This window comes from Terrapene carolina, unplaced genomic scaffold (genome assembly GCF_002925995.2).
Source record: "Terrapene carolina triunguis isolate 2854851 unplaced genomic scaffold, T_m_triunguis-2.0 Scaffold998, whole genome shotgun sequence".
NCBI classification, from domain to species: domain Eukaryota; kingdom Metazoa; phylum Chordata; order Testudines; family Emydidae; genus Terrapene; species Terrapene triunguis.
In genome coordinates, this window is record NW_020665349.1 from 3,344,314 (window position 1) to 3,370,483 (window position 26,170).

Below are 26,170 nucleotides of genomic sequence, written 5' to 3' on the forward strand. Positions count from 1 at the left end.
TTCCCACTCTCTACCAGCAGGGGGAGACAGCCAGGGCCCTGTGAATTTCTGGGCTGTAGAATCGGTTTCTTGCCTCAGAGTTGTGCTTCAAAGAGGGTTTTTTGTTTTTTAAAGTTACTGTTTCTAGCCCTCACAGTTGGGTTGCTTCCACGCCTCACGTTTTCACTGTTCTCTGCCTCAGACAGTATCTCTGGAGGCTGCAAACTACCCCATTAATTTAAACGGGTTAACTCTGAAATCTAAAGATGTCAATTGAAGTGTGTCACATTGATCATTTTGCTGCTGATTGTTTTAGTGAAAAAAAATCCCCCAGATGTGCTTATCCCAGTCCCAAACTTCCTGAGGTGAGGAATAAGTACTAGCTATTGCACTGACTGTATTAAGTTGTATATATATAAGCCACTAATCTTCCCCCCACCCTTTCCTTAAGGTAAAAATGATGGTGCCAGAGAATTTCCACCCTGTTGCACCAGGTACTACAGAATTCAGAGACCCTGCTCCATAATTTAGGACCAGCTGGCCGGGGAAAACATTGCTTGGGGTCTTCCATGACAATTTTTGTTTAACAACCTGAAGCAGGCTAGCTCTGTATATGCCCACTGGTAAGTGTCTCAATAGCTTCTCTCACAAGCTGGAAAGTGATATTGAAACTGCTGTGCGAGTTAGCATGAAGCAGCTAACAGCTCCAGGGTAAATTGGCGCCACGGCAGGTAGTGTGTGCTTGGATACTCGAACAAGTGCTGACATATTTGCTCTCCAACAAGACTTGTTGTTTTTTTTTAAATGTGCTGACACAGAACGGTGAATCTGTATAAAAGGAGGTTTGGTTAAAGTAGGCTATGCTTCTCTGGCAATGCATTTAATGCCCATTCTGAGGGGGGTTCCTTCCTGGGCAGAGATTTTTCATGGGGAAAAATTCAACTTTCAGAAGTAAGGAGCAAATAACACAGACAAGTGAGAGTCTCTGTAACAGCGACATTTTAAAAACTGTTCTGATAGTTCCTTGTGAGTTGTGTCCAGCTCTGTCCAACAGACACAATACAAGCCTGGAGCATTTGGGTGTGGCAGGAACTGCCTGGGTTTGGAGGACCTACTAGGTGGGACTGATTATGATGACATCCCTCCTCCCAATTGTAACAGGAGTTCACCTCCTCTACTGAAACCAGAGCACAAGAGATAGAAACGGGACACTGGGAATTCCATTTTAGGGTTTTATTAGTAGTTTTCTACAGAATCAAAATATTTAGCAAATTAAAGATTCAATCAAGAAACTGCTTATATTTTATGTATTTAGATCTTTAACAATGTACAACATAATACACTTTGAACTATCAAAACCAAACGAAAAAAACGGATGTCTATTACTAGATGTTATTGAATACGTAAGTAAAGCAGTGTGGAAAAAAATGGAACTAATGCAGTGAGTATATCGTTTGTATTTAAAGAAAGTGCTTGAAAGATAAACCCCCTGCTTCACACTGAATATCATTTAAAACAGACCATCAACTGATTTCCTAGGAGGGCATTTGTTTAAATAACCTATAAACCTGGAGGAGAGAGATTGCAGCGGCCCAGCTCTGACCTCTTCGGTTCAAGCCACTGGCTGTGAGTCCAGCTAGAGTTCAGAGCTTACCTGTTGTGAAAAAAACTCTGTTTACACACCACTCAAGCACTGGACACCTACGCCTGGCAGAAGTGTGTGGCAGAAGGGCCAAAAACAAGAGGGAAAGGAACAGCTTCTCTCTTTATGCATAGTGACAGGTTAGAAACCAGTGTTCCACTAAGTTACAGACTAATTTTCAACCCAATAAAAATAAAGATCCATTGCACTAAACGTCAACTTCGGTGACTCTGAACTGTGATACAGTCCGTGTTTCAGGAGAAGCTGACCCCATGAAAGCAGCTTCGAAGAACCAGAGCATTCTTCTTTCAAAACCAACTTTGCATTCCTCTGTCCAAGTCCAGTGCAATAGTGAGAAAAAAAATACTTCCAGCTTTGTCTATGTACAATTCCAGTCGAGGTCGGGCAGTCTAAACTCTTCGTGGCCAAACCAGAAAAGGGAACCTAGGAAAGGGCACTTTCAAAATTTAATTTAAGAAAGGAAGTTAACTCCTCTCAATGGGAAGAGCGCGCTGGAGTGACGCACGCAGATGGGCTCGGTCAGTCGCATTCTCCAATGTACACGACACGCAGGGCTTCTTCCCAAAGAGAGAGCACATCACACTCTTCGGCTGTGAAGATGGCAGAGGTCTGGTTACACGGGCAGGCTGCCTTCCCCTGGAGGCGCTCTCCATTCTACTCCAAGAACCCCAGCGTCTTCAGCTGGCTCCTGCACGGGCCATTAGATCTTCCAAAGCATTGTCCTGGTCATTGTGATGTAATAATAAGACCTCCTTAATGTCTTTCAGTTCAAAGCCCATTTCTTTAAATTTACTCATGAGCTGGAGAAGTTCTGTTGTCTAGAAGAGAGAGACACATTCAGTGTTTGAGAAGGGGAAGGTTCAGCTTTGATTCAGGGGATGCTGACAGGGGGCTGGGAAGGCAATGCAGGGCTGGTCTCTTGCCACTGGCCAGAATGGGGGCTGCTCAGTTAATGGCCAAAACTCCCAGATGCCCTAGACAAACCAGTTCAACCGCACTGGTTTAAAGGACGCACACTTAGTGGCATGGCGGCCATTCGGCTGTCCTCGTTATCCACCTTCAAAACCCTCCTTTGCCTTTGTAATCCCTACAATGGTTCGATGGCTGGTGTCAGAGACCACTCACTGCCCAGCATGCTGACCTACACTGCCTCATGGTTTCCTTGTACTCCCCCGTCAGTCTCGACTCACACTTAAGACTGCTGGCTCTTTCAGACAGTCCTGTGTTCATACAAGATCTAGCACAAGGGGGGCCTGATCTAGGATGAGGGCTCCCAGGCACTATGGTGATACTATTACTACTAAAGAAACCAGCAGGCAATGAAGCTTGGGCTGCAGTGCGTCTGTTATGCCTCATTAGCTTCTGTTGCGTGAATTAACCATTCTAGGCTAAAGACCATCATTGGGGCCTACATAGTCTCCATCGAGAGTTGGAGATCAGTCCCCAACATGCTCTTCACTGAGGCCACCCAGCAGCCTGCTGGTTTCGTGGGCCTTTCCCAAGGATTGGACAGAACCAGTCTGAACCCTGCATTGGCCACGTAGGCCAAAGCCTGCCCTTTCCGTTTCTGCTGCATCCATTTGAAGTCGTGGCCATGCTCGTTGGAAGCTAAAGGCTCCTGGGGCTGAGTCTGGGACCTGTACAACTGCCCTTGCTATCACATGGCTCTTCAGAGCTTACCGGACATTGGTGGGATCAACCCAGTGTCCAGCAGACAGGTGTCCGCCAACGGCACCACCAGAACTGGGAGCCCCGAGTCTCAGCAGAGACACCCAGGGCTGACAGAAGGAAGAGACACCTGAATCGTGAATTCACAGAAAGCGGTTTCATTTGCAACTCACGTCCCTAACAAGTCCCCTGGCTTCCTCCTCTCCCACCAAACTTACGTAAGCTTTTCCCAAAGTGGGTGTCACCTAAGGACTGGCTATTTCCTGGGTTTGGGTGAGGCTGCTTCTGTTGCCAGGTTTACAGGAGGGGCTGGGTGCAGATTCCTTCCTGCAGCCAAGTCCACGCCACTCCACCTCTGCCATGCCAGGAGCTGCCCCTCGTGCTTGCCTGACCCTCCTTCCCATCCTGAGCCCAGGAAAGAGCAGGGGAGTCGGCATGTACCAGCAGCACAAGCTAAAGAGGGAGCGCGGGCACTGAAGGAGCAGCGACTATGTGGAACAGACGGGTGGGGCGAGGCTGGCTGCCTAGTCTTGCTGTCAAAGCCGTAAGTCAGGAGACGGCTTGTTTTAAAGAGGAAATGGTACAGTAAAGGGGGCACAGGGCACAAGCTGAGGGCACAGCCTCACCCTTGAAGTGCTCAGGACACGAGCCCCAGGACCTCAGTGCAGTGTTTGGAGAGTGAATGCAATGATCCTTAGCGTCCGGGAGATTAAACACCAACCCTTCCTACAGTCAGCTTCCCAGCCTCACAGGAGCCAAGTCTCTGGCATTAAAACAAAATCGGAGTTTAAAATAAATTTACTGCTGCTGAAATCAGTCCTTTGTGACATCGGCTGCAGCAAGCAGTTGGTGCCACAAACGGATGCAGGACTTCAAGCAAGGCAGCTGGAGCAGATGAGATCTCAAGGCAGGTCTCCTGTTTTCATGCAAATGTTGCAGTAGCAAAAATACTGAAAGTGGCTGATATTCGGAAGCGGAGGAAACAATTCTGTAATCGGAGCGGAACCGCTCCCAAATAAGCAGTTTCTCAATGGCCGAACAGGCATTCGCTCGACTTCCACGGCGAGAGATGCTCTCTGAAAGTCCGTGAAATAACCCTGCCGCCGCAACACAGCAAAGCACCTCCCCTTGGCATGTAACCAGCACAGCCTCACCTTCTCCTCTGAACACTGGTACATTTCCAGAGCTGCTTCGACAAGGAGAGGATCGAAGCCCTTCTCACAGAGCCGGCTGTGTGCAAACAGATAATCAAGAACCTGTGGGGGGAAAGTAAGATAGGAGAGTAACTCACCACTGGCCCCACAGCCCATTGACAGGGCTTCACTAACTGCTTAGAGAAAGTCCTTCTTGTCGCGACTAACAGGTTCTCAGCACGGGAACTTGTTCAGAGAAGCTGAACTAAACTCTTTTGGCCTTTCATTCTCTCCCTCCGTGAGCTTTGGTTTTCACTCTTTCAGCCAGAAGCAGTCTATAAATTAAAGGCTGGCCATTCTTTCGCCTTTTAATGCTGATAAAATCTCTGCCATCAAGTCATTTTTTCAGAATGGTGAAATTTTGGAACAGCCTCCCGAGGGAAACGGTGGGGGTGAAAGACCTCTCTGGCTTCAAGATTAGGCTAGATAAGTTTATGGAGGGAATGGTTTGATGGGATTACGTGATTCTAATCAATTAGGCAATAACGGCCATCGCTGGTAAAATGAGGGTCTGGCTAGAGATTCTTGCCTGTATGCTCGGGGTTCGCCATATTTGGGGTCGGGAAGGAATTTTCCTCCAGGGTAGATTGGCAGTGGCCCTGGAGGTTTTTCGCCTTCCTCCGCAGCATAGGGCAGGGGTCGCAAGCTGGAAGATTCTCTGCGACTTGAAGTCTTTAGATCACGATCTCAGGACTTCAACAGCAGAGTTAAGGGAAAGTGGGGGGGTCAGTTTTTGTGGCCTGCATCATGCGGGGGGTCAGACTAGATGACCATATTGGTCCCTTCTGACCTTAAAGTCTATGAGTCTATGAGTAAGTGGCTAGTACTCCTACACAGCAACCATTTTTAACACCCTGCTGAGCGTTCAGTGATCAAGATGAAAAGTCTTTTGAACCCTGGTTTCCCCACAGACTTCAGGGAGCTGATCCAATCTGAAAGCTGTCGCACCTTTTGAGATCAGTTCAGCTTACTGGATGCTCTCCTGAGATAAGAGCCAAATTCACGGTCCATTTTGGTCAATTTCACGGGCAGAGGATTTTAAAAATAGTAAATGTCATGATTTCAGCTATTTAAATCTGAAATGTCAGGGTATTGTAACTGTAGGGGGTCCTGACCTAATAGGGAGCTGTGGGGGAGGTTATTGTAGAGAGGAGGGGGATCATGGTACTGCTACTCTTACTTCTCTGCTGCTGGTGGTGGTGGCGCTGCCTTCCGAGCTGGGCAGCCGGAGGGCGGCGGCTGCTGGCTGTAAGCCCAGCTCTGAAGACAGAACCACTGCCAGCAGCAGCACAGAAGTAAGGATGGCCTGGTCTGGTATCACTTGATAACCTCTCTGTTCATTCCCTTTGGGGCACCTGCCATTGGCCACTGTCAGAGGACAGGATCCTGGGCTTGATGGACCTTTGGTCTGACCCAGTACAGCCGGTCTTATGTTCTTGCCACCCTTACTTCTGTGCTGCTGCCGGCAGAGCTGGGCCCTCAGTCAGCAGCTGCCGCTCTCCAGCCACCCAGCTCTGAAGTTGGACTTTTCATAACTTGGCACCTTAGGCAGAGTCTCCAGAAGTCACACACACCAAGACTGCCAGCTCTATGTTGCTCCTCTAGACTAGTGACTCTCAACATGTCCAGACGACTGTACCCGATTCAGGAGTCTGATCTGTCTCGCGTACCCCCAAGTTTCACCTCACTTAAAAACCACTTGCATACAAAAATCAGACACAAAAATACAAAGTGTCACAGCACATTATTACTGGGAAATTGCTGACTCTCTCATTTTTACCATAGAATTATAAAATAAATCAATTGGAATAGAAATGCTGTACTTATATACTTCAGTAGATAGAGCAGTAGAAACAAGTCATTGTATGAAATGTTAATTGGTACTGACTTCGCTAGTGCTTTTTATGTAGCCTGTTGTAAAACTAGGCAAATATCTGTACGCGTTGCTGGACCCCCTGGAAAATTCGTGCGTGCCCCTGGTTGAGAACCATTGCTCTAGAGTACAAAGAGGCTTTACGTTTGCTATTGGCTGGAAAGAAGATGAATCACTCAAGCAGCCAATAGGAAGTATCCTTTCTACCAACTGCAAGCACTAAAGAGGCACTAAACCCATCCCCCTCTGTGCTCTTGGTGGCCAGGGAGACGCTCTGAAGAGGGCGCAGAGCAACTGTAAGAAGAAGGAAAATCTGGCAGCATTCTTCCCCTATTTGTTTGGGTAGAAACATTTTCTGGGTCTGAAACAGATCCAACAGACTCGTAACTGCCACTTCACTATGCAATAAAGTGAGCTCTGTGACCTGACCTTTCTGAGGCCATCTGCACCACATGCTGCAGTGACTGAAGAATGCCACACTCTCCAACGAGCCAGCTGCTGCATCACTGCTAAAGCCAGCATGTGTCATTTGTACCTCATCAAACCCTTTGGGGCCAAGACTAGGTTCCCTCTAAGCTGCGTGGCCGCCTAACAGCCTATTAAGGGCCATGCAGGTGCTCAGGGCTGCAGCAGGGAGAGATGCCTCTCCCCGTTGGCTCCAGCCCAGACCCGGACCTGCTGCGGCCGGGGGAAAAGGTGCCTATAATGCGGCCCCACCCCAGCCCTGGCCCTGCCGCGCCTACCCCGCGGCCCCACCCCAGCCCCAGCACGGACCTGCCATAGCCGGGGGAGAGGTGCTTATCCCGCGGCCCCAGCCCCAGAGCTCCTGAGGTGGGGAGAGGCACCTATCCCCCACATCCCAGATGCTGCTGTGGGGAGAGAGAGCTGCGGGGGGTGGAGGGAGAGAAGTACTCTCTCCCCACTGTAGCCCCAGGGCAGCCTGCACCCCAAACCCCTCATCCCCAGCCCCACCCCTGAGCCCGCACCCCCCTGCACCCTAACCCTCTGCCCCAGCCCTGCCACATGAATTTTGTTATGTGCCCCAATATGGAGGTGAGGTGTCACACATCACCTCCATATTGGTGCACATAACAAAATTCATTCCGCACATGGGTGGGAAAAATTAGAGGGAACACTGGGCCAACATCTCCCAAATAGTGAGCCTGCAAAAAAGCCTTCAGGCACCTGTAACTGCAGTTGGCCCAGTTGTGTGGCTTTCACCACCGTTGTATCTGAACAAGGCGAAGGTCCATGCTGAAATTCCTCACCTGAAGTCTAGATCTCCAAGCCCAGCCTCTCTCCCCCCAAAAGAGGAAAGGCCACGTGTGGTTGAAGTTCCCCGATTTCAGAACAGTGGGCAGGAAGCATTTCTAGGCTGGTGCTGACCTAAGGAATGTCTCACGTCTGAAGCTGCCACTGGCGGCAGCCAACGGACGCGCTTTCCTTGTAGCCAGTTCACCTGGTACTAGTGACACCCACACTTCACCTCCAAAATTCATTCCTCGTTAATCTGCAAATTATGGAAAACTCCAGACCTCCATTAGGTCTTAAGTGTTTTGGTTTTTGTAAGGCCATGGGGTTCACACTACTGACAGAGATGGCTGCACCTTTGGCGCTCCCACTCCTTTGCAAGAGGTTTTACCTGTTCTATATTCTGTCCTTTCTTCTTCATGGCTGTCATGACGTCTTCGTAAGAGTATCCCATGTTGACGACTGTTTCCACACACTGCCTCTCACTGAGGGACAGGGCCTGCAGCACGTCTGAGTACGTGGGGCCGCTGGACCATTTCGTACAGCTGGTATTACTGGGCACTTTAGACACTGTGAAGTTTTGGTGCGTTACCTAGGAATAGGAAGCCAAGCAGAAATGAGTGGTGATACCTCTCTATCCCAGCACCAGGCCTTCTCCCTCCCTGGCCAGTGTAGGACTACTCCTTACAGGACTCTGAAGGAGTTATCTGATCTCGTTTGAAATTAATGAAGCAGGGCTTCCCACACTTCCTTTGGGAGACCAATCACTGTTGGGATGAAACTGAGCAGTGGTGTACGAAAACATTCCCTCCACTCCCAATGATCTCTTCTAGGTTCACCCTAGGCAGTTCCTCACTTGATATCCCCTTCTACTTCTACGTACTAGAACTACGTTTGCTAATTTAGCCGAGCTCTGTCATCATCAGATGACAGCCAGCTAGAGAGATTAGGTAACAAAAAGAGAGCATTTATGGAATAAGCAGAAGCAACGCCTGGCCCTAAGAAGGTACAGATGACCACACCCAGGTGCTGACCACTTTATTAACTGCCAGTACACTCATAGGAGCCATTCATTGCTTCTTTCACACAAAAGAGCATTACCAATGTATGGGTAATTTAAGAATATACTATGCAACATACTAATTTATGTAGGTATTTGGGGACTTACCATAGGGAACTCTGATTCCTTGTAGTCTGGCTGTACCTGTAAAAACAACAGATTAATGAGAAGCTTGAAGAGATGTCTACTATACTGGCAAGCAAAGTGCTTACTGAGAGGGGGGCCTGGAAGGACAGAGCCAGCAAAGATGGGTAGAGGAGCAACAATTGCCATACTGGGTCGGACCAATGGTCCATCTAGTACACACCTGTCACTGACAACAAAACGTAAGACCTCCTGTAGTGGAGAATTACGGAATAGCCTGCCCGTAAAAGAGGTTTCTTCCCAACCTGTCAGTCAGCAGATGGCCCCAAAGAGGAAAGATTTATAGAACCTTCTCGGAATAATTCTAAAACATTTTAATCTAATGTAATTGTGGATGCTAATTATCCATGTAATTGTCCAATAGATTGCTGAAGCCTACTAAACTCTTGACCCGAGTGATGGCTTGCAGCAGAGTTCCACCAGCTGATTTTGTGCTATGTAAAAGTATTTCCCTTTATCAGTTTAAGGCTGTTGCCGATAGATTTCACTGAATGTCCCTCCGAGTTTGTATTATGAAAGAAAGTAAAAGGACACCCAGCAATTTACCTCCTCTCACCCATTCAGCACTTTGTGTCTCTTTCATCCCCCCCTTACTGGTCTTCTCAGACTAAACTAGCCCATTATTTCTACTCTCTAGGCCTCTAACTACTTCTGTGGCCCATTTTGGTATCCCTTTGGCTATATTCTTTTCTGAGGTGTCTACAACTGGCTGCAGTATTCTAGATGAGAGCATAACATTGATATTTACATGACAAAATTGCAGTATTTTCAACCTATCCCATTCTTGATACAGCCAAACAAGGCCTGCTTTTTTCACTACCCTTTCACCGATCGACACACACTTTGTCTAGAAGCTGGGGGGTGGGAAGGGCTCACTGTTAACCTTTTGCCGTGTTGAAAATTGGCCATTTATTCCTACTCTGTTTTGTCTCTGAGCCAGTTTCTAATCCTCCCATCCCAGGCTCCAGAAAGCAGCTTTGGGTTCTCCCGTGACTGTTTAAAATGCCCAATGGATCTTGGGTTTGCCTGTTATCTAGATTAAAATTCTAAATTCAGGAGCATTCGTGTATCAAATACTGGAACCTGATCAGCTGCGTGTCTCTATCCCAGTGAAAGATTTGCTCCCCTTTCACATGCACAGTAGAAAGGTGTTGCTTACCCACTACTAAATCAGCACAGGCCCCCATCCAGCTAGCTGGAACTCGGGCCAACTCAGATTTATTCCAGGCTGGACCAACTTTGCCCAACCATGGGCCATGTTGGAAACTCGCCAGGAGCCTGAGGGCCCCATCTATTTGAACAGAAAGGTGCAGGCTGCACCTATCCATGGAGAGAAGCCTTCAGACTACACATCCCAGCATGCAATGCTTCATCACAATACAATAGCTCAAAAGTTGGTTGCCAGAACTTTACAGGCCTGAAGTATGAAGTGAGCACGCTCTCAAAACTCACCAGCACCATTTTCAACCTTACAAAAACGTAAGTTGCCTATTTACATGTTTTTCTTGTGGGTGTGGGAGCAGGACATGGATTGTAACTGGAGCTAAGAGGAAGTCACCATTGGAGTTCCCTCTTCAGAAAGCTTTCTCCCCACAGCTTCCTCTGACCACATGGCTAAGAGCCATTTGGAGAAATGTAAGTACAGAGATTTCAAGCAGAGATTTGCTTGGTGAGGGAAAGCGTTGTATACTAGCAGGCTGCATTCTCCATAGCTGAAACCACTGATGATCCTGGCCTGCATCTGGCCCACACGCCAGCCAGATCTGGCTTACATAAAAGCATTTAAATAAGAAAGCCAATGAGCAGCACCCAACTCATGGAGGTAGTTTCATTTCACTTCACTTGTTCCAAATCAGCTATTCCAGCCTCAGAAGCCCCAAGAGAATGTGACTTTACAGTTATTCATAGTTGATATCACTTCAGTGCTGGCAGGACAGTAAGTGGGTTCTCTTCTGGGAGCAGATGCTTGTTAGAGAAGGCTCATGTATTTGGATACTGATTTGTCCCAGAATGTCTGATTTCTGTGGGGCAACAGTAGGTCAAGTTAATTAATGGTACATCCCAGAGCTGCTTAATCTTCGGGCGAGGCAGGAGACATGAGAAGAGGACAGTTGCTCCTCATCATCCCCCTCCCCAAAAATATTCCCAACCAAAGGAGGAAACTAAAACTCCAGAGGAAACTAGTGAGAAAGGAACAAGTGAACTCTTTGCTTTGCAAAGTGAAAACCATTCACCATGCTCACCAACCTGCACTTCTATAAACCACATGCCTGTGTTTAATGTACATACAGGATTGTGGCTCAGCACCTGCCCTGTGCATGCTTTGACAATACCGCACAGTCCAGAAACCACAACAAAGATCAGATAGGAAGTCCACTGAAAGTGTCGAGTAACATCAAAAATTCAGTATATAATTATACCAATAGCCCAACTGTCAATACCCACATCCTAAGCAGCCCCAGCACGCATCACAAAATGAAGCCTGCACTTCATTTGTCAACACTACACCCAGATCCATTTAATTTCAATCCATTTGTCCTCATAAGCAGTTTTTCTATTTGTCTTCTTGCCTACTTTGTGTAAAATGAATTGTGAAGATCACCAATTGTCAGACACTGTATGACATCCAGCAGGGCAGAGGCCAAGAAGTTCAGCATCTAAAGATTTAAACTCAGAAGAGGAAAAGGAAGCCACATTTACAACAAAAGGCAACTTGTGTAGTTTCAGGTAAGTCCCAGTTTAAAATGACTAGTACTCTTATGCAACCACCATAAAAATCTAGTCTCTATCGGCAGTTATTAAACCATTAACAAGTAACTCAAATCCAAACCACTAAAGTCTATCTCGACTACAGGAAAAGAAGTTGTGATGGGACACCAAGACACACGTGGATGATCCTGACGCTTCCCAAATGGGGCAGACAGACAGGAAGAGGCTCTGTGTGGACATTTTACCCCAGATGTCAAGAGCTGCTCTTAATAGACGAAACCTTCAAAATTACCTCAGACGACCCCTGGCTTTCATCCATACAACCATGATCTTCTGATGCTCAGGACCATAAAACTCAACAAGAGCAGATTTCCCAAGTCCTTAGGACCATAACATGGGAATCCAAAAAACCCTCAAGCTTATTGTTAAGACTGCTAGGAATTCGAGACAGGAGAGCCCAGTTACGTCAGCGTACCTATTTCTTAGCTCTAAAACATTGTTCCCAACAGCATTTTTCCCTACAACTTTGTCCAGTCTAGCATTAAGTGTCTCAACTAAGGAGACATCCATCCCCTTCCTTGGGAAACCGATCTCAAGTGTGGGAAGCTTTCCTTGCTATTCAGTCTAATTGTTGAGCAATTTCCTTCATGTCAGTCCACAAGTCCTTATCCTCCCTGAAGCATCCTAAAGAGTGCCTGCCTCCTTGGGGCTTGCAAGGGTTCCTCTAGTGTAGATGGGCCCAGCGACGGTCACATCTCACCAACTCTAGCTGCTCAGCAGAGCTATTATTTAGATTTTCATCTTTCTCTTCTCAAGCTCTTTAGAGCCACAGGATATTCTGCTTGAGACATGTGTGAAGATAAAGCTATCACAGCCACACGATTTGATGAATGATGCGCTCTAATAAGAAACAACATTCAGAGCAATGACTGCTCACTGATGGGTTGGACGTATTTTCTTTTCCTGCTGCTTTCTGGATTAACCGTGTTTGCCTCTGCACAATGCTATTTTTATTGCTAAAGGTAAAACTCATCACTTTTGCTCTGCTCCAACGGGTTTCCGTATTAGCATTATGTGTGCATACACCTGCCAACTTATCGATGGACTTTGGTTTCAAGGCTGTATGTACTGACTGTGGTAGAATGATCACCAAAAGGCAAGTATTCCTCACGGGCTCTCTACCCCTTTGTTTGGGTGTGTGCTAGGTCATTTGCTTTCTGAACTCCAGTGTCATGTAGCAATCTACAATGCCTTTGAGTGGAGAATGTATACCAGTGTTACCACGGCACCATGATGTAATGTTTTATATGGAACACGAGGGGTCTCCCCGCACCCTACCTTCAAACCCTTCCCTGCAATAAGCTAGGGTTGAGATTTTCAGAGCCAACTTTGGGTCTGATGGTCCAATTTCCATTCATTTTAAAGGGAACTGGATGTTCAAATCCCTTTGGTTCTTTGAGAAAGTTCAGCCTATGTTTTGAAGGGAAAAGGAACAGATGGAGTAAGCAAAGTTTGCTTCTTCCCTTCAAGCTGTGCTGGACTGAAATGGTCTCTGATCTCTAGGCCAGAGCCAAATGTTTAGAAGCATTTACTAGTCATGACAAAGTAATTCTAGAACTCAGAGCACAGGAAACATCTAACTTATTCCAAGCACTTTTTCAGACCGTTTTTATTACTGTACAGCAGCCGATTTTACAGTCCTGGTGGTTTGAGACTGATCTGTAGAACTGTCAAAAGGACCTCAGAGCAGCAAGGCACTTTTGGCCCAGGTTCAGGCCTGAGAAAAGCAGGTACCAGGTTTCAGACAAGTGTCATTTTCACTCAAATAAAAGCCCCCTTATGCATTTGGCGGGGATGCTGGAGGGAAGAGAATTAAAAGGAGAGGCTGCCAGTGCACACATTTATTGTACAGGTCAGAACTGAAGCACACAGCTCTACAAGGGAAGTGGGGATACTTGCACTACCACTGTCTGTAGCAAGGCTACGTCAGCCTCTTGAGCTATAAGCCGTATCACTTTTTGCAGCTTGATAAAGTCATCTAAAAGTGTCCTGCGTGGAGATGCCAAGTCTCACTACTGACCGTCCTCGGACGTTCCTAACACAAGCATTTCAACGGAATGTTTGCATAAAGCATTTGATTAAATCCATCATGGTAGTTTAGAAATGAATGTCTCAGTTTGGGGTGAACAGCCAGAATGTATGAAAATATAGCAGTGAAAAAATCTTACCAGAGCCTTAAACCCAACGTGTCCAAGATCTCTTACCACGAATACCTCTAGCAACTTGCCAGGAGCCAGAGAACACCTCATGGCCTAAAGTGAATTAGATTACAGCTGTCTACATCCAAACCAGTGACATGTGATCCTCTGAGACTAACTCCCAGCATCCAATGTTTCATCTTTAGCTGATCAGTTTTCCATTTAGATCAAGATGGAGCAATACATGAGAGGACACGTATTGTCTGCAGCCCACATCCGAGTATTAAATCAAAGGAAGCTACAGGATACATTTTAGAAATATGAGTCACATTCACCTTCCCCTTGAACACCCCAAACCTATTTTAACCTGTTTAATCCTTACCTTCGTTGCTGTGTTTTGAGATGATTGTTCTTCTGTACAAGGTGTTGACATAGATAGGGAAGGCAGCCTGGATGAAGAGGATAATGTTGACGTCTCCATTCCACTGTCCACATTTAAAGCAGAAAGTCCAACAACATGGTGTCCGTTGAGTTCGCTAGCCTTACTCGGAGAGCAGGCCTGTAAAGAGCTGAGGAAAGTGCCGTTGTGGAGACAGGTAGCGCTGTGGAAAGTGCTTGTGAGCTTTGACATTTTTTGATCGCTCTCATCTGAGTCGAGTTTGGGAAAGGAGAGAGATTTGATATTGCTCACTGATGTGATGGGTGAGAGGGACACTTTGGAAGACAGGGACATCTTTTCACAGTTTTCCAACTGTGGTAAAGTGATAAAGCCATTGGGTTTGTGAAGGGGCTTGAAGTCCAAGGTAGCCCTTTCTACGGATGCCAGAGCTTCCTGATCTTGTAACACAGACTTCGGCCCTATTTTGGGCAAGTTATTCTCCAACGGTTGGGTGACAATTGGCCCAGTCGTACCAACATGAATTTCAAGAATATTTTTCAGTTCTTCTTTTTCATCAATAGTTTTTAGCTCCAGATTGTCAAATGGGTCTTCTTCACATTCAAAATCTGCTGGGTTGAAGTCTGCCTTTGGGTAAGGTGGACTAAGGACCTTTTGCTTTATGGCACTGCTGTTGGCTGGGGTGGGAGTAAGAATGTTATTGTGCTGTAGACTAGCGAGAATAGGGTTAATGGGGAGCGGCACAGCCTCTGAGAAGCCCATTTTGCTGTTGTCGTCTGAAGCAGCCCTGGAATTAGCTATTGCTTGCGCAGCCTTTCGCTCGGCTTCTCTCTGAGCTGCTTGGATTTTTTTGATGTCTTCCGCCCACTCAATAGTTCTCTTTTCCAAGGAGAAGTCATACTGTAAGGAGAAAAGAGATTCAAGGGTAAGGAGCATAGTCCACTACTTTATGACGGCAACATCATCCCATACGTAGCAAGGAACGTGGAGTAACAACTTAGGTATATTACCCAAAGGGGGTGGGGATGATTTCTCTTAACTAATATCTCTGTTGTTCACCTACAGATAAGTAGAAGATATTCTTGGTGCCTCTAGAACAGGGGTTCTCAAACTTCACTGCACCATGACTCCTTTCTGACAACAAAAATTCCTACATGACCCCAGGACGGGGGACCAAAGCCTGAGCCCGCCCTGCGAAGGGGGGCCAGAGCCAAAGCCCAGACCCCACCACCCCAGGTCGGGGGCCAAAGCCATAGCCCAAGGGCTTCAGACCCAAGTGGGGAGTCTGTAATCCTGAGCCCAACCACAAGGGCTGAAGTCCTCAGGCTTAGGCTTCGGCCCCGGGCAGTGGGGCTTTGGCCCTGGGGCTCGGGCCCTAGCAAGTCTAACACCAGCCCTGGCAACCCCATTAAAAAGGGGTCTCGATCCACTTTGGGGTCCCAATCCTCAGTTTGAGAACCGTTGCTCTAGAACAGGGGTCGGCAACCTTTCAGAAGTGCTGTGCCGAGTCTTCATTTATTCACTCTAATTTAAGGTTTCGTGCGCCTGTAATACATTTTAACATTTTTAGAAGGTCTCTTTCTATAAGTCTATAATATATAACTAAACTATTGTTGTATGTAAAATAAAGAAGGTTTTTAAAATGTTTAAGAAGCTTCATTTAAAATTAAATTAAAATGCAGAGCCCCCCGGACCAGTGGCCAGGACCCGGGCAGTGTGAGTGCCACTGAAAATCAGCTCACGTGCCGCCTTCGGCACGCGTGCCATAGGTTGCCTACCCCTGCTCTAGAAGCTAACCTTGGCTATATGCCAATGGATCTATTATATTCCTCCTTTCCACATGGTTTTGCTTAAAAAACTGTTACATAGATTAACACAATACCACAGCATCTATCTCCCACAGAAGAGAGCATGCGTAGAGTAGAAATCAAGCACACTACTCAACGGTAGACCTCTACTATGATCTAGCTTCAGGATTTGCTGATAGGCTGCAAATTTCCCTATTGATGAACAAGCCACACAAGAATAGAGTAGATTCTAGATTACTGCATCACTGGAAAGATCATGGAATTTTTTACCTCTCTTCAGAAGAGGTTAAAGTCCAAATCAGAGTTTAGTACCCAACAGAAAGAAGAGGTACTAACCTAAGTACTGCTCGTGCTACCAAGTCAAGAACCCAGCAAAGGAGTCATAAAACTGAGATATTAACCTCTAGCTTAGAAGCAGATCTGTGTCGCTATTACCAGCATGACAGGGCCCCCTGAGCTTTTTCACATTTTAATATGAGCTCTTCCAAGGAAGTGCAAGCACAAGGATCAACTCTTACATAACCCGCTGTGGCCGAATGTCCCTCCCTGTATTCACACACCACATACCACTGTAATAATCTTTCTGCAAGGCATACCTTGTGAGGTATCATCTGAAAAGTAATAAACTTGCTGGTCAATATCATGCTGAAATGTACGTAGTAACATGATCTGCAAAGTTATGAACCCAAGCTGAAATGAGGATGGAGATGTGTTTACCAGGCAAGTCTGGGGAGGGGGCAAACCTGTTTCTCAAAGACAAAAGACAAGCTGACACCTCTAGCCAGGTGTCAAAATTGACTGGCAATCGCCAGTCAAGTGGCCATTCTTTGGCAGTGAAGGGGGGCAGGAACAGATTGAGAATCCATGCCTCCACCCTCATGGCTGGAAGGAACTTTAACTGGGATAACCCTCAGGAAAATGCATTTCAAAGGGTGACTGGACTATAAATTGAGGGACAAAAACACCCCAGACTCTCTCCCCCCCCACCCTATTCCACCCAGGAAGATAAAGGAACCAGCCTTTGGACTTTGTGTGAGATCCTGACTTGAAAGTTCGATCAGTAATATTGCTGGAAACTTGTGGTAAGGATTTTATCTTGAACCAAGCCTAGTTTGTTAAGTTCACTTACTAAAAAGCATTTTTCTCTGCTTCTCGTGTAGCCATTTCTGACTTTAATGCCTTATACTTGTACTCACTTAAAATTGCTCTTTGGAATTAAATAAACTTGTTTTACTCAATCAAAACCAATCCAGTCTTGTGTTTCAAGTGAATTGTTTGGTAACTCCAATTAAAGTAGCAAACTGTTGTACACTGACCCCTTGCAGTGTCAATGGACCGCTAATATCCCAACTGTCCAGGAAAGGGCTGGGTAGTGCAGAACACGCGTTTCTGGGGGAAATCTGGGACTGGGAGTGTCTTGGGGTCACCCTGCAGGTCGTAACCAAGGCTGCTGGAAGCCAGAGTGGGGCTGGTGTGTACCTGACAGGCTGCTGGGGTCAGAGTTGGTGGACCAGGGCCGTGGCTATACGCAGACACTCAGCATGTGACCTGCATGCTGTTTGTGAGAGGCCCAGGTTGGGAGCTACAGCAGCACCCAAGGCTGCAGGATGGGTTGTGACAAAACCCCTCACTGGTCTGGGCTGCACCCCAGAATGTAAGACGTGCCCACAGCCAGTTTGCAGGACAAGAGAATTTACAGTTGCACAAGTGACAGAACAGTCCACAGCCAGAATTACTTAACGTGCTAATGCTTTATAAAAGAGCAAACAGTGGTATGTTCCGAGAATGCAGGCTTAGCCTGTGGATATTCAGTGCAAAGGGCAGACACTTCACAAAGAGGCCTTGGTCCTTACGCCGCGCTACAACGCTTGACATGCTGAAAGCAGACAAGCAAGCTGGACTGTCTTCCGCTGCAGAGAGTCAAAGGAAGCAGTGCGCCACGATACATGAGCAGCACCTTGACTTCACTGCAGCAGTCACGTCAAATGTGTGTGTCACTGGCTTGGAGGGGAAGGAAAAGGAGAGTTAGCGCTACGTCCCAGGCTAGCCATTTAGTGTTAACATAGACCTCGAACACATCAGATCAACTCCTTGGAGAAAGTAAACTATGAAATCAAAAGACTTAACTATGGATTTGATTGGCTCTGTGGTCATGACCCAAAATCCATATTCCAGGGAACTCTGTGGAAACATCACATGGCACAAAGAACACCAAGCCACTTTATTGAGACCTGCCATTCTCTCTGCAGAAGGATTGGCAGTAAACAGGACCCCGGTTCCTAATTTAAACGTCAATTAAATTAGCGCGGTTGGATTCCTAGTACCAATTTTCAAACGAGAAGCATGCAAGGATTTTTTTTAAAAGTTCGTCTGTTTAATCCGTCGATTTCAAACTAATCAAAAAATTAAGGCAACTTAAGACCACGTGCCTAGAAAAGAGTGGAGAGATTTATCTGCCAAGTGACATAACTTGGCCACAGGGCTGGGTAAACAAATTGTCACAGAGAAGTACAAAGGAAAGCAAGGGCTAGAAGTGTAGCGCTCCACCCAATAAAAAGCAGGACAGGGGAAGTCAGAAGCCAGATAACATCATAAATATGCACCAAAGATTTTGTGCTACTTTTTACACAATTATACAAAAAAAATTAAATGTATTTGGCAGGAAAAAAAAAATATCCACTAACTCCAGACAACAAGGATTTTGTTAAAGTGCTATAGCGCCTATATTTGAATTTTCCACTCTTGTTCAAACAAAAAAATCCAGACTTGTAAGTGAAAACTGCCGAAGTGTAGGATAGTCAGGGATAGAAGGAGCAGAGTTAAGGTTGTGGTTGGAATCTGGACTCTGGATTTCCCGACTTTCCCACTAAAAAGTTCCATTTAAGTATATGTTTACAACTTGAACTGTATCAAAGCTCTGCTTCAGAATTTCCTGGGCTTTTATTCCTTTTTGATAAATTATGACAGGTAAAGCATCTGTGATCAGCACTGTAAAACTTGCAATTATAGCAGGAACATAAAAATTGCCATATCTGTCTGTGCAGCCTAGTATCCTGTGTAGGACAGTGACTGGAACCAGAACTTTCAGAACAGGGTGCAGGAAACCCCATAAATGGGCAATTGTAGAACAACCAGGATAAGACCTAAATCTGGATATTTTAAATTTATGACAAAAATTAACAACAAAGGGAATAAACAAACAAAAAACACCCACTTACCTGGACTTCTCTGACAAGCTGGGGAAAGTCAGGCAAGCAGAAACCCATGGGTAAGCCAACCTTGGCTGGTGTTTTGAATTTGTCTCCGATCTTAAATGGAACATCATCAAGGTAACTGAAAGGCCCTAAGATCAAAAGTAAAAGTTACATCAGAGACTCAAATGTATTATGCATTCCTGTTAGCTTTCAAATATGGAAATGTGAATCTATTTTATCTTTGCTAACCTACCTGCACAAAAATGAAAACAGCATTGAGCTGAGGGAATGCTTGAGTTTGCTGCCCCACTTTTATCCAAAATATTTTGTTCAACCTTTTAGCCATTTGAAAATTGTGTAGATTTGGTATCAGATTTCTGGACAGATCATCAAGTAAGTTTCCCTGCACTAGTTGCCTTTAGCTCTTTGTACATGTAGTGGGGTGATCACCTGCTCCTGCCCAGAAGGGCTTAAAACAGCCCTGGGGCAGGGGAAAAACTGGGCTGATTGGCAGAGCAGCGGTAGCTGGGGCCACATGCCCCAAATGGAGCACAGCTGGCCCTTATAAAAGGGCTGTGAGCCAGGGGCTGAAGGAGTCTCTCTCCAGGCTGGGATAGAGTGGGGCCTGGCTGCCTGCAAAAAGGGTACTGGGAGTGGAGCAGGGCTGGGGAGAGCCAGAGGAGCTCCGGACTGGCAACTCCCCGGGCTGCAGGGCCTGGTCCAAGGCCCACAGAGGTACTGGGAGGCAGAGGAAGGCAGCAGGTCTGAACCCCCTTGCTGATGAGTGGCTTTTACACTGCAGTCTGCCCCAGGGAGCAGGGGCTTGGTGATGACTGGCAGTAGCCCAGACTGAGGCAAGGTGGGGATTAGAGGGTTGGGGGTTTCCCAGAGAGGGGAGACCCATAGAGACTGGTGGGGGTATTGCCGGGGGCAGCTCCTGGGTAAAGGGGCACTGGGGTCCGGGAGGAACACAGGGACCAGCTACAAGCAGGACACCGGCCTGCAGAGGGCGCCCAGGCTGGAAAAGAGCTAATTCCCGGAGACGACCAGCAGGAGGCACCGCAGGGGTGAGTCTCGCACGTTTACAGTACACCTAAAAGTTATGTTGACATAGTTGTTATGACACCATAACCAGTGGTATGAAAATCACACTCCTGACCAATACAGCTAGCCAACAAAACCCGTGTAGATACTGCTATGTTGACACAGCTAACGTTTGCGCAAGGGGTGTTCCTACACTAACAGAAAAACTTCTGTTGGTGTTAGTTGTGTCTACACTAGGGGACTGTGCTGGTATAGCCTCTGCAGAGCAGACAAACCTTTAAAGATGTGTCTACACACAGATCCTTATTTCCAGTTGAACATGCGTGATATTTTGATATCCCTCTATAAAATAAAAACCTTCACTGCGAGTCATTATTTCAAGTTATTCAAGAAAGAGATTTAAAAAACAGCCTCAGGGTGAGGGTGGCTGTGGTTAGATAAAACTCAATTTGTGGCTGAAGGAAGGGGTGGGAGCAAATCTTGTCTAAAAACATGTCCAGAGTTAGGTCTGCATAGTGATGCTCTTAAAACAAAAAGTACAATAGCCTAGAAGAACCACACTGAACCTCTTACACACAAGTCACTTCTCCTTAGTGAGAGTCTACAGTGACTCAACTTTGGTACAGAAGCTGGGATCCCTAAACTATTCTAATTTCACTTCCTTGATCAGTCAGCTGGTATACTGTGACCTCTGCTTATCACGCTCATCACACACGTCTCACTGTTACTGTGTCCCCCTTGTCCCCCCACAATCTGTCAGTTTTATCCATCTGTTATCTAGTCTTGTACTTAGATGGTCCCTGCCCCAGACAGTCTAGAATCCAGGTGTTCTACGTTTGTACAGTGCTCAGCGTAGTTGGGCTACCAGAATACAAGTAATAAACACCAACAACCATCCGCAGTTTTATGACCGCACCCCCAGCTGGGAGAATAAAAGGAGTTCCAAAAGCCAATCTGAATGGCACTTTGTTTGAAAGGGATATTAACCCCACTCCTATACCAGTATTCAATGATCAGTTCATCTGTACGTTCACTGTTGGGGTTGGAATATTATAGAAGATGCAGCTACAGAGTACGGCCACCACCTTACAGGAGAGGCTGAGCTGAGTAACTAACCTCTTTTCACAGCTTGAGCAATCCCAAAGATTACCAATATGTCATCTCCCTCTGACCAAATTTCAAACTTAAATGGCCATTCATAAATACCTCCTGTGCTCCTCTATTACTGAATCATCTACAAGAATGCAGCCAGGCGCTTTAATGAAGGACAGGTTTTCAAAAACAGGAAACACCCTATCACCTGGGGGCTGAAGACTTTCAGCGGGCCCAAGCAATGACAGCATTGCAGTATGTAGCATATCAGCCTGCTCTCAGATCCGTGCTAGAGAGATAGTGTCCTTTCAGCTTTGAATCCCTGGGACTGACTATTCTAGAGCCGATCTTGTTTCTCACCATGACCGTGAACTGTAGAAGTCTCTCAGAGAATTTAACAGTATTTTTATGCATTGCGCCTGCAGCAGAGATAGCAACATACTCCGTGACTGCTGAACAGCACTGCAATTTCAGTGTTTGGAGGGGACCACGGCCATTACTGCAACAAGGCATCTAGCTTAAGGATTTGTGTATTTAAACTGGCAAACTAACAACTCCGAAGTGTTACGTTTATGCAGAGATAGTGACTAGATGCCAATCAATAGGAATGGGAATCACAACCCATCTGAACTGGACTAGACTCCCTTTGATTGTATGGGAGAGACAGGGTGGGTGAGGTGATATCTTTTATTGGACCAACTTCTGTTGGTGAGAGAGACAAGCTTTCAAGCTTACACAGAGCTCTTCTTGAGGTCTGGGAAACATAAGCCTGGTCTACATTACAGAGTTAGGTTGAGGTAAGGCAGCTTACAGTGAGTGACCTAACTAAGTGTCTACACTAAAACTCAGCTCCCACTGATGCAAGTTATCCACTACACCGATAATCACTCCACCCCCACGAGAGGCGTAGCGCTTAGGCTGATGTAGTTAGGTCAACGCAGTGTCAGTGTAGTCACTGCGTTGCTGACAGCGACTGCTGCTGCCTTTCAGAAACCATCCCACAATGCCCCACGCTGACAGTGCAATTGGTGCAAGCGCTCCTGGTGAGGACGTGCACCGCCAACACAAGCGTGGACAATTTAATTACTGTGCTGGCTGTATGTTGATGTAACTTAGGTCAACTTAATTTTGTAGTGTAGACTTGCCTGTACTCAGCGTCACAGCTAAATAAAATACAAGGTGGAACAGATTGTTTAGCATAAGTAGTTAACACATATTTCAAGGGACCATTCAAGGTGAAGTGACCTCCAATCACAGGGGGGAAAGGGAAGGGGAGGAGAGGCAGTGGGTGGGGGTGGGAATGGGACGAGGGAGGGAGGTTGTTGTTAGTGGGTTATCGATTGTTCTAATAAGCCATAAATCCGGTATCTCTGTTCAGTCCATGAGTTTTAGTATCTAGCAAAGTTATAAATTTAAGTTCCTAGGGTCATTTTTTGAAAGCGTTGTGCAGGTTTCCTCGACGCTGATGACTGATGGATCACTCTATATCTGATCTCGCTGTAAAAAGTGTTCACCCACAAGCGACAGGGTGTTTTTGTCTTATTTTCTTGTGAGAGTTCATTCGAGAGCGGAGTGATTGTCTGGTTTCACCTGCATAGCTGCAATTGGGGCATTGCATGCGCTGCCTGTGCCATAGGCACCGACTCTGTGGGTGCTCTAGGGCTCGAGCACCCACGGAAAAAAATTAGCAGGTGCTTAGCATCCACTGACAGCCAATTCCCCCCTCCCCCCAGCACCTCATGTCCGTTGGTGGCCCTGCCAATCAACTCCTCCTCCTCCCTCCCAGCGCCTCCTGCCTGCCACGGATCAGCTGTTCCAAAGAGTGCAGGAGCTTCTGGGGGGAGGGGGAAAGAGCAGGGACGGAGTGCGCTTGAGGGAGGGGACGGAGCGGGGACAGGCAGAAGCGGGATGGGGTGGAATGGGGGCGGGGCCTGGGCAGAGTGGGGGCAGGAAGAGATGGGATGAGGTGGGGGCTTGGCGGAAGAGGTGGAGTGGGGGTGGGGCCTGAGCGGGGGTTGAGCACCCCCGGGCAAAGAAAAAAGCCAGCGGCTGTAGCCTGTGCTACACCACACGTTGTGACAGGCATGAGCAGGAGTGTGACTACTGCTCTCTGCCTTGGTCTTATCTGAACACCAGGTAGGCAGAGATTAAAAGTTACATGGCATTAAAAATAATCATGAGCTAAAGACATCACATACAGCACTAAGGCAAAGGGACGGTACAGTCAAAGACTGGCTGTTCTACTCAGGAACTAGCTTGTTGCTACGTGTGATACGTTACAAATATTACTGGGAAATGATTTTTAGTTTCTTCCCAGTATACTGATTTTCTGACTCTGTGACCACCACTGTAACCTGGTATTTCCCGAAGGTCTGCCATAGACATGGGAAATGTATTCTCTCTCTCGGGGTATCCTTTCCAGGACATTTCATGATGGGTTTATAGATTTCCTTTTGTGGAGGAGAAAGGAGAGAAAGGTGTATTTCATTTGTTTTACCTGGGTCAGGGATTTTCCTTTGTATCAGAATATGGTTAGAGTCCTGCCCAGAAGGTGATTTAAGCCAATGGCTTTTTTGCAGAGGGCTGAACATGCCAATTCCCCAGAAATGATTTTAAAAAGCAGACTCTTCAAAGCAGGGAACAAGAAGAAATTGCATTTTGATACGGACGTAGGCACGGCTGTTGCTCAGTGTTCATCCACAGCAGCACGCACACATGAGTGTGTTACAACTCACAGTAAGTAACAGGATGATATTTAATACGTGGCTACTTGGAATTTGGACTCACTTTAAGCCATTATTATAGCAGCCCCAGGAAGTTCAGAAAAACATGCACCCACCGGCTTTATTCAAACCAGCCTTTCTGCCTCGGCCAAGACCAACAAAAGAGCCACTATCCCTGTGTATCGCTGTTTATATAAACATACGACTGACCCCATATGCCTTAGGTGCATCGCCAGGAAACACTGGCCTCCAAGCTGCCAGACTGATTAGTGAACATGTAAAGAGGTCACCACTGATGTGGGGAATTGGTTCAAAACAGTAAGAAGGTAACTTTAGCGGTCACACTGGGTGGAGGGGATAAAATGGGGTCCAGCCAGGGTTACCCCTCGCCCAGCACTCCCTGGAACCAGAACTGTGCAGTGAAGACCCCCATATACACACACACACACACACACACACACACACTCTGGGCACTAGGATCCAGGTGGTGTCTCCTCTCCCCATCATGTAGCCTTGGGGGAAAACGTGCAGAGAACAGCCAGCCAGAGACTCCAGCTGGTAGGAACAGGCAGCCACCGCAGGGACCTAGGGATAGTCCAGTCAAAACTGCAGAATGTTCTCCGACTGTCTCTGGCCGATCGACTGTTTTCTCCAACCCTCCCTCGCTATCACAGTGTCTTCACCTCAGCTTCACTCCTGCCTGTCCCTCCTCGCCCCCTTCCCTTTTCCTTCCATTTAGCTGATCCCCTCCTTGCCGCCATCACATTGTTCATCCTGCTTGCATGTTACACCCTTTCCCCCATCATATGTCGGTCTTGTCTATTTAGATTGTTAGGTCTTCCGAGAAGGGACTGCCTGGTACTCTACACAGCGCCTGGCACGATGGGGCCCCATTCTAAGTTGGCCCTTCGCACTACCCTTATAAACACGAGGAATAATTGGAGTAGTTTTCGGACATCACCTGAGGAAGTGGCAGCAGCAACTTTCCACCTGTGTGGCAACAATTAGCACTGCGTGAGCAAAACATCACACACTGCCCTTGGGAAACTTCACTTCACCCTTTCAACACACCTGCAGAAAGCTACATTTCCAGGCACTGCCATCCACTCGGCTTGCAAGTCTCTAGCGTCTAGCTCTTCAAACACCACAGTGCACTGAGCTGTGTGCTCAGAGAAACGCGCTGGAGCATTCTCTTTCTGAAGGATGAATTCAGAAGGTGGCTTTCTCCAAGCTCCAGTTATAACCCAGGCCCCATTCCCACACACCTTTCGTAATAGCCTCATGTAAATTCCCATGAACAGTGAGCAGGGCGAGTGTGTTCATTTGAAGTGTCAACTCTGTACAGTTCCAGAAGCCTGCTGTACATGCTAAGCTGCAACTGCTTGCTGGGCTAGATGTTTTGTAGTAAGCTGCAATTATAGGGACAGTATCACCTATTGGTTCTTCTGGACACTGGGAGGTGATTGAAAAGAATTTTCCCCACTAATTCCCCAAGAGATGACAAAACAAAAGTTGTGCCCATCCCTCCCCAGCGAGTTTAAGTCAGCACAGCAATAAACTTAGTGTTAGAATTGCCAATATCAGCAGAAACACAGAGGGCCTCACAACAGGGTATTTCAGTTAACTACTGATGTTGCAGAGCCATTTCTTTTGTTCTTGTTATTTTGAATACAAGGGGCGTTCCCCACCAGGTTGTAACAATTAGAGCCCAGGACTGTAAAACCTATGACTCCAAATGCAATATTATTTCTGCATTGCACACATACTTAGATAATTTTTTCACATCTTAGCTCGCAGTCAACAGTAATCAGCAATTAAACAGCACACGGTCCAGCTAACTTTGCTCCTGAACTCTGACAAGACATATTAAAAATTAAATACCATTTCTTACCTATTCACACCTTTGATTAAAGACAATTTTACAGTCTAGTTTCAGTATTTATTATGTTTTCATTTTGCATTTCCTAGGCTAGTCAGTCTGACTTGTTTATAGTCCTTTCCCTGCTAATGTCACTTTCTGGGCATTAATTCATGTCCCTTTATACTAGGACAACGAGAAAGCGTAAAGGTCAAATTAATGGTGCAGATGTTTCCAAGCCTTCATCTCCCCCATGGTGGAGTGCTCTAGTGTCATCTTGCTCACCTGAAACGCTATCTGGAAAGAGAAGGGACTC

General features: G+C 46.6%; 1 protein-coding gene across 1 annotated transcript in view; it reads right to left on the reverse strand.

Annotated features, from left to right (window-relative positions):
* Nucleotides 1-1,215: 1,215 nt before the first annotated feature.
* UBAP1 (ubiquitin associated protein 1) overlaps nt 1,216-26,170 on the reverse strand; it is a 56,191-nt gene continuing 31,236 nt past the window's right edge. The window contains exons 3-8 of the mRNA XM_024217086.3: nt 19,162-19,286; nt 14,121-15,035; nt 8,796-8,831; nt 8,019-8,219; nt 4,465-4,566; nt 1,216-2,460 (exon numbers count right to left, since the gene is read on the reverse strand). Of these exons, the coding sequence (XP_024072854.1) occupies nt 2,320-2,460; nt 4,465-4,566; nt 8,019-8,219; nt 8,796-8,831; nt 14,121-15,035; nt 19,162-19,286 (1,520 nt within the window). The 3' untranslated portion in view covers nt 1,216-2,319. The remainder of the gene's footprint in view (nt 2,461-4,464; nt 4,567-8,018; nt 8,220-8,795; nt 8,832-14,120; nt 15,036-19,161; nt 19,287-26,170) is intronic.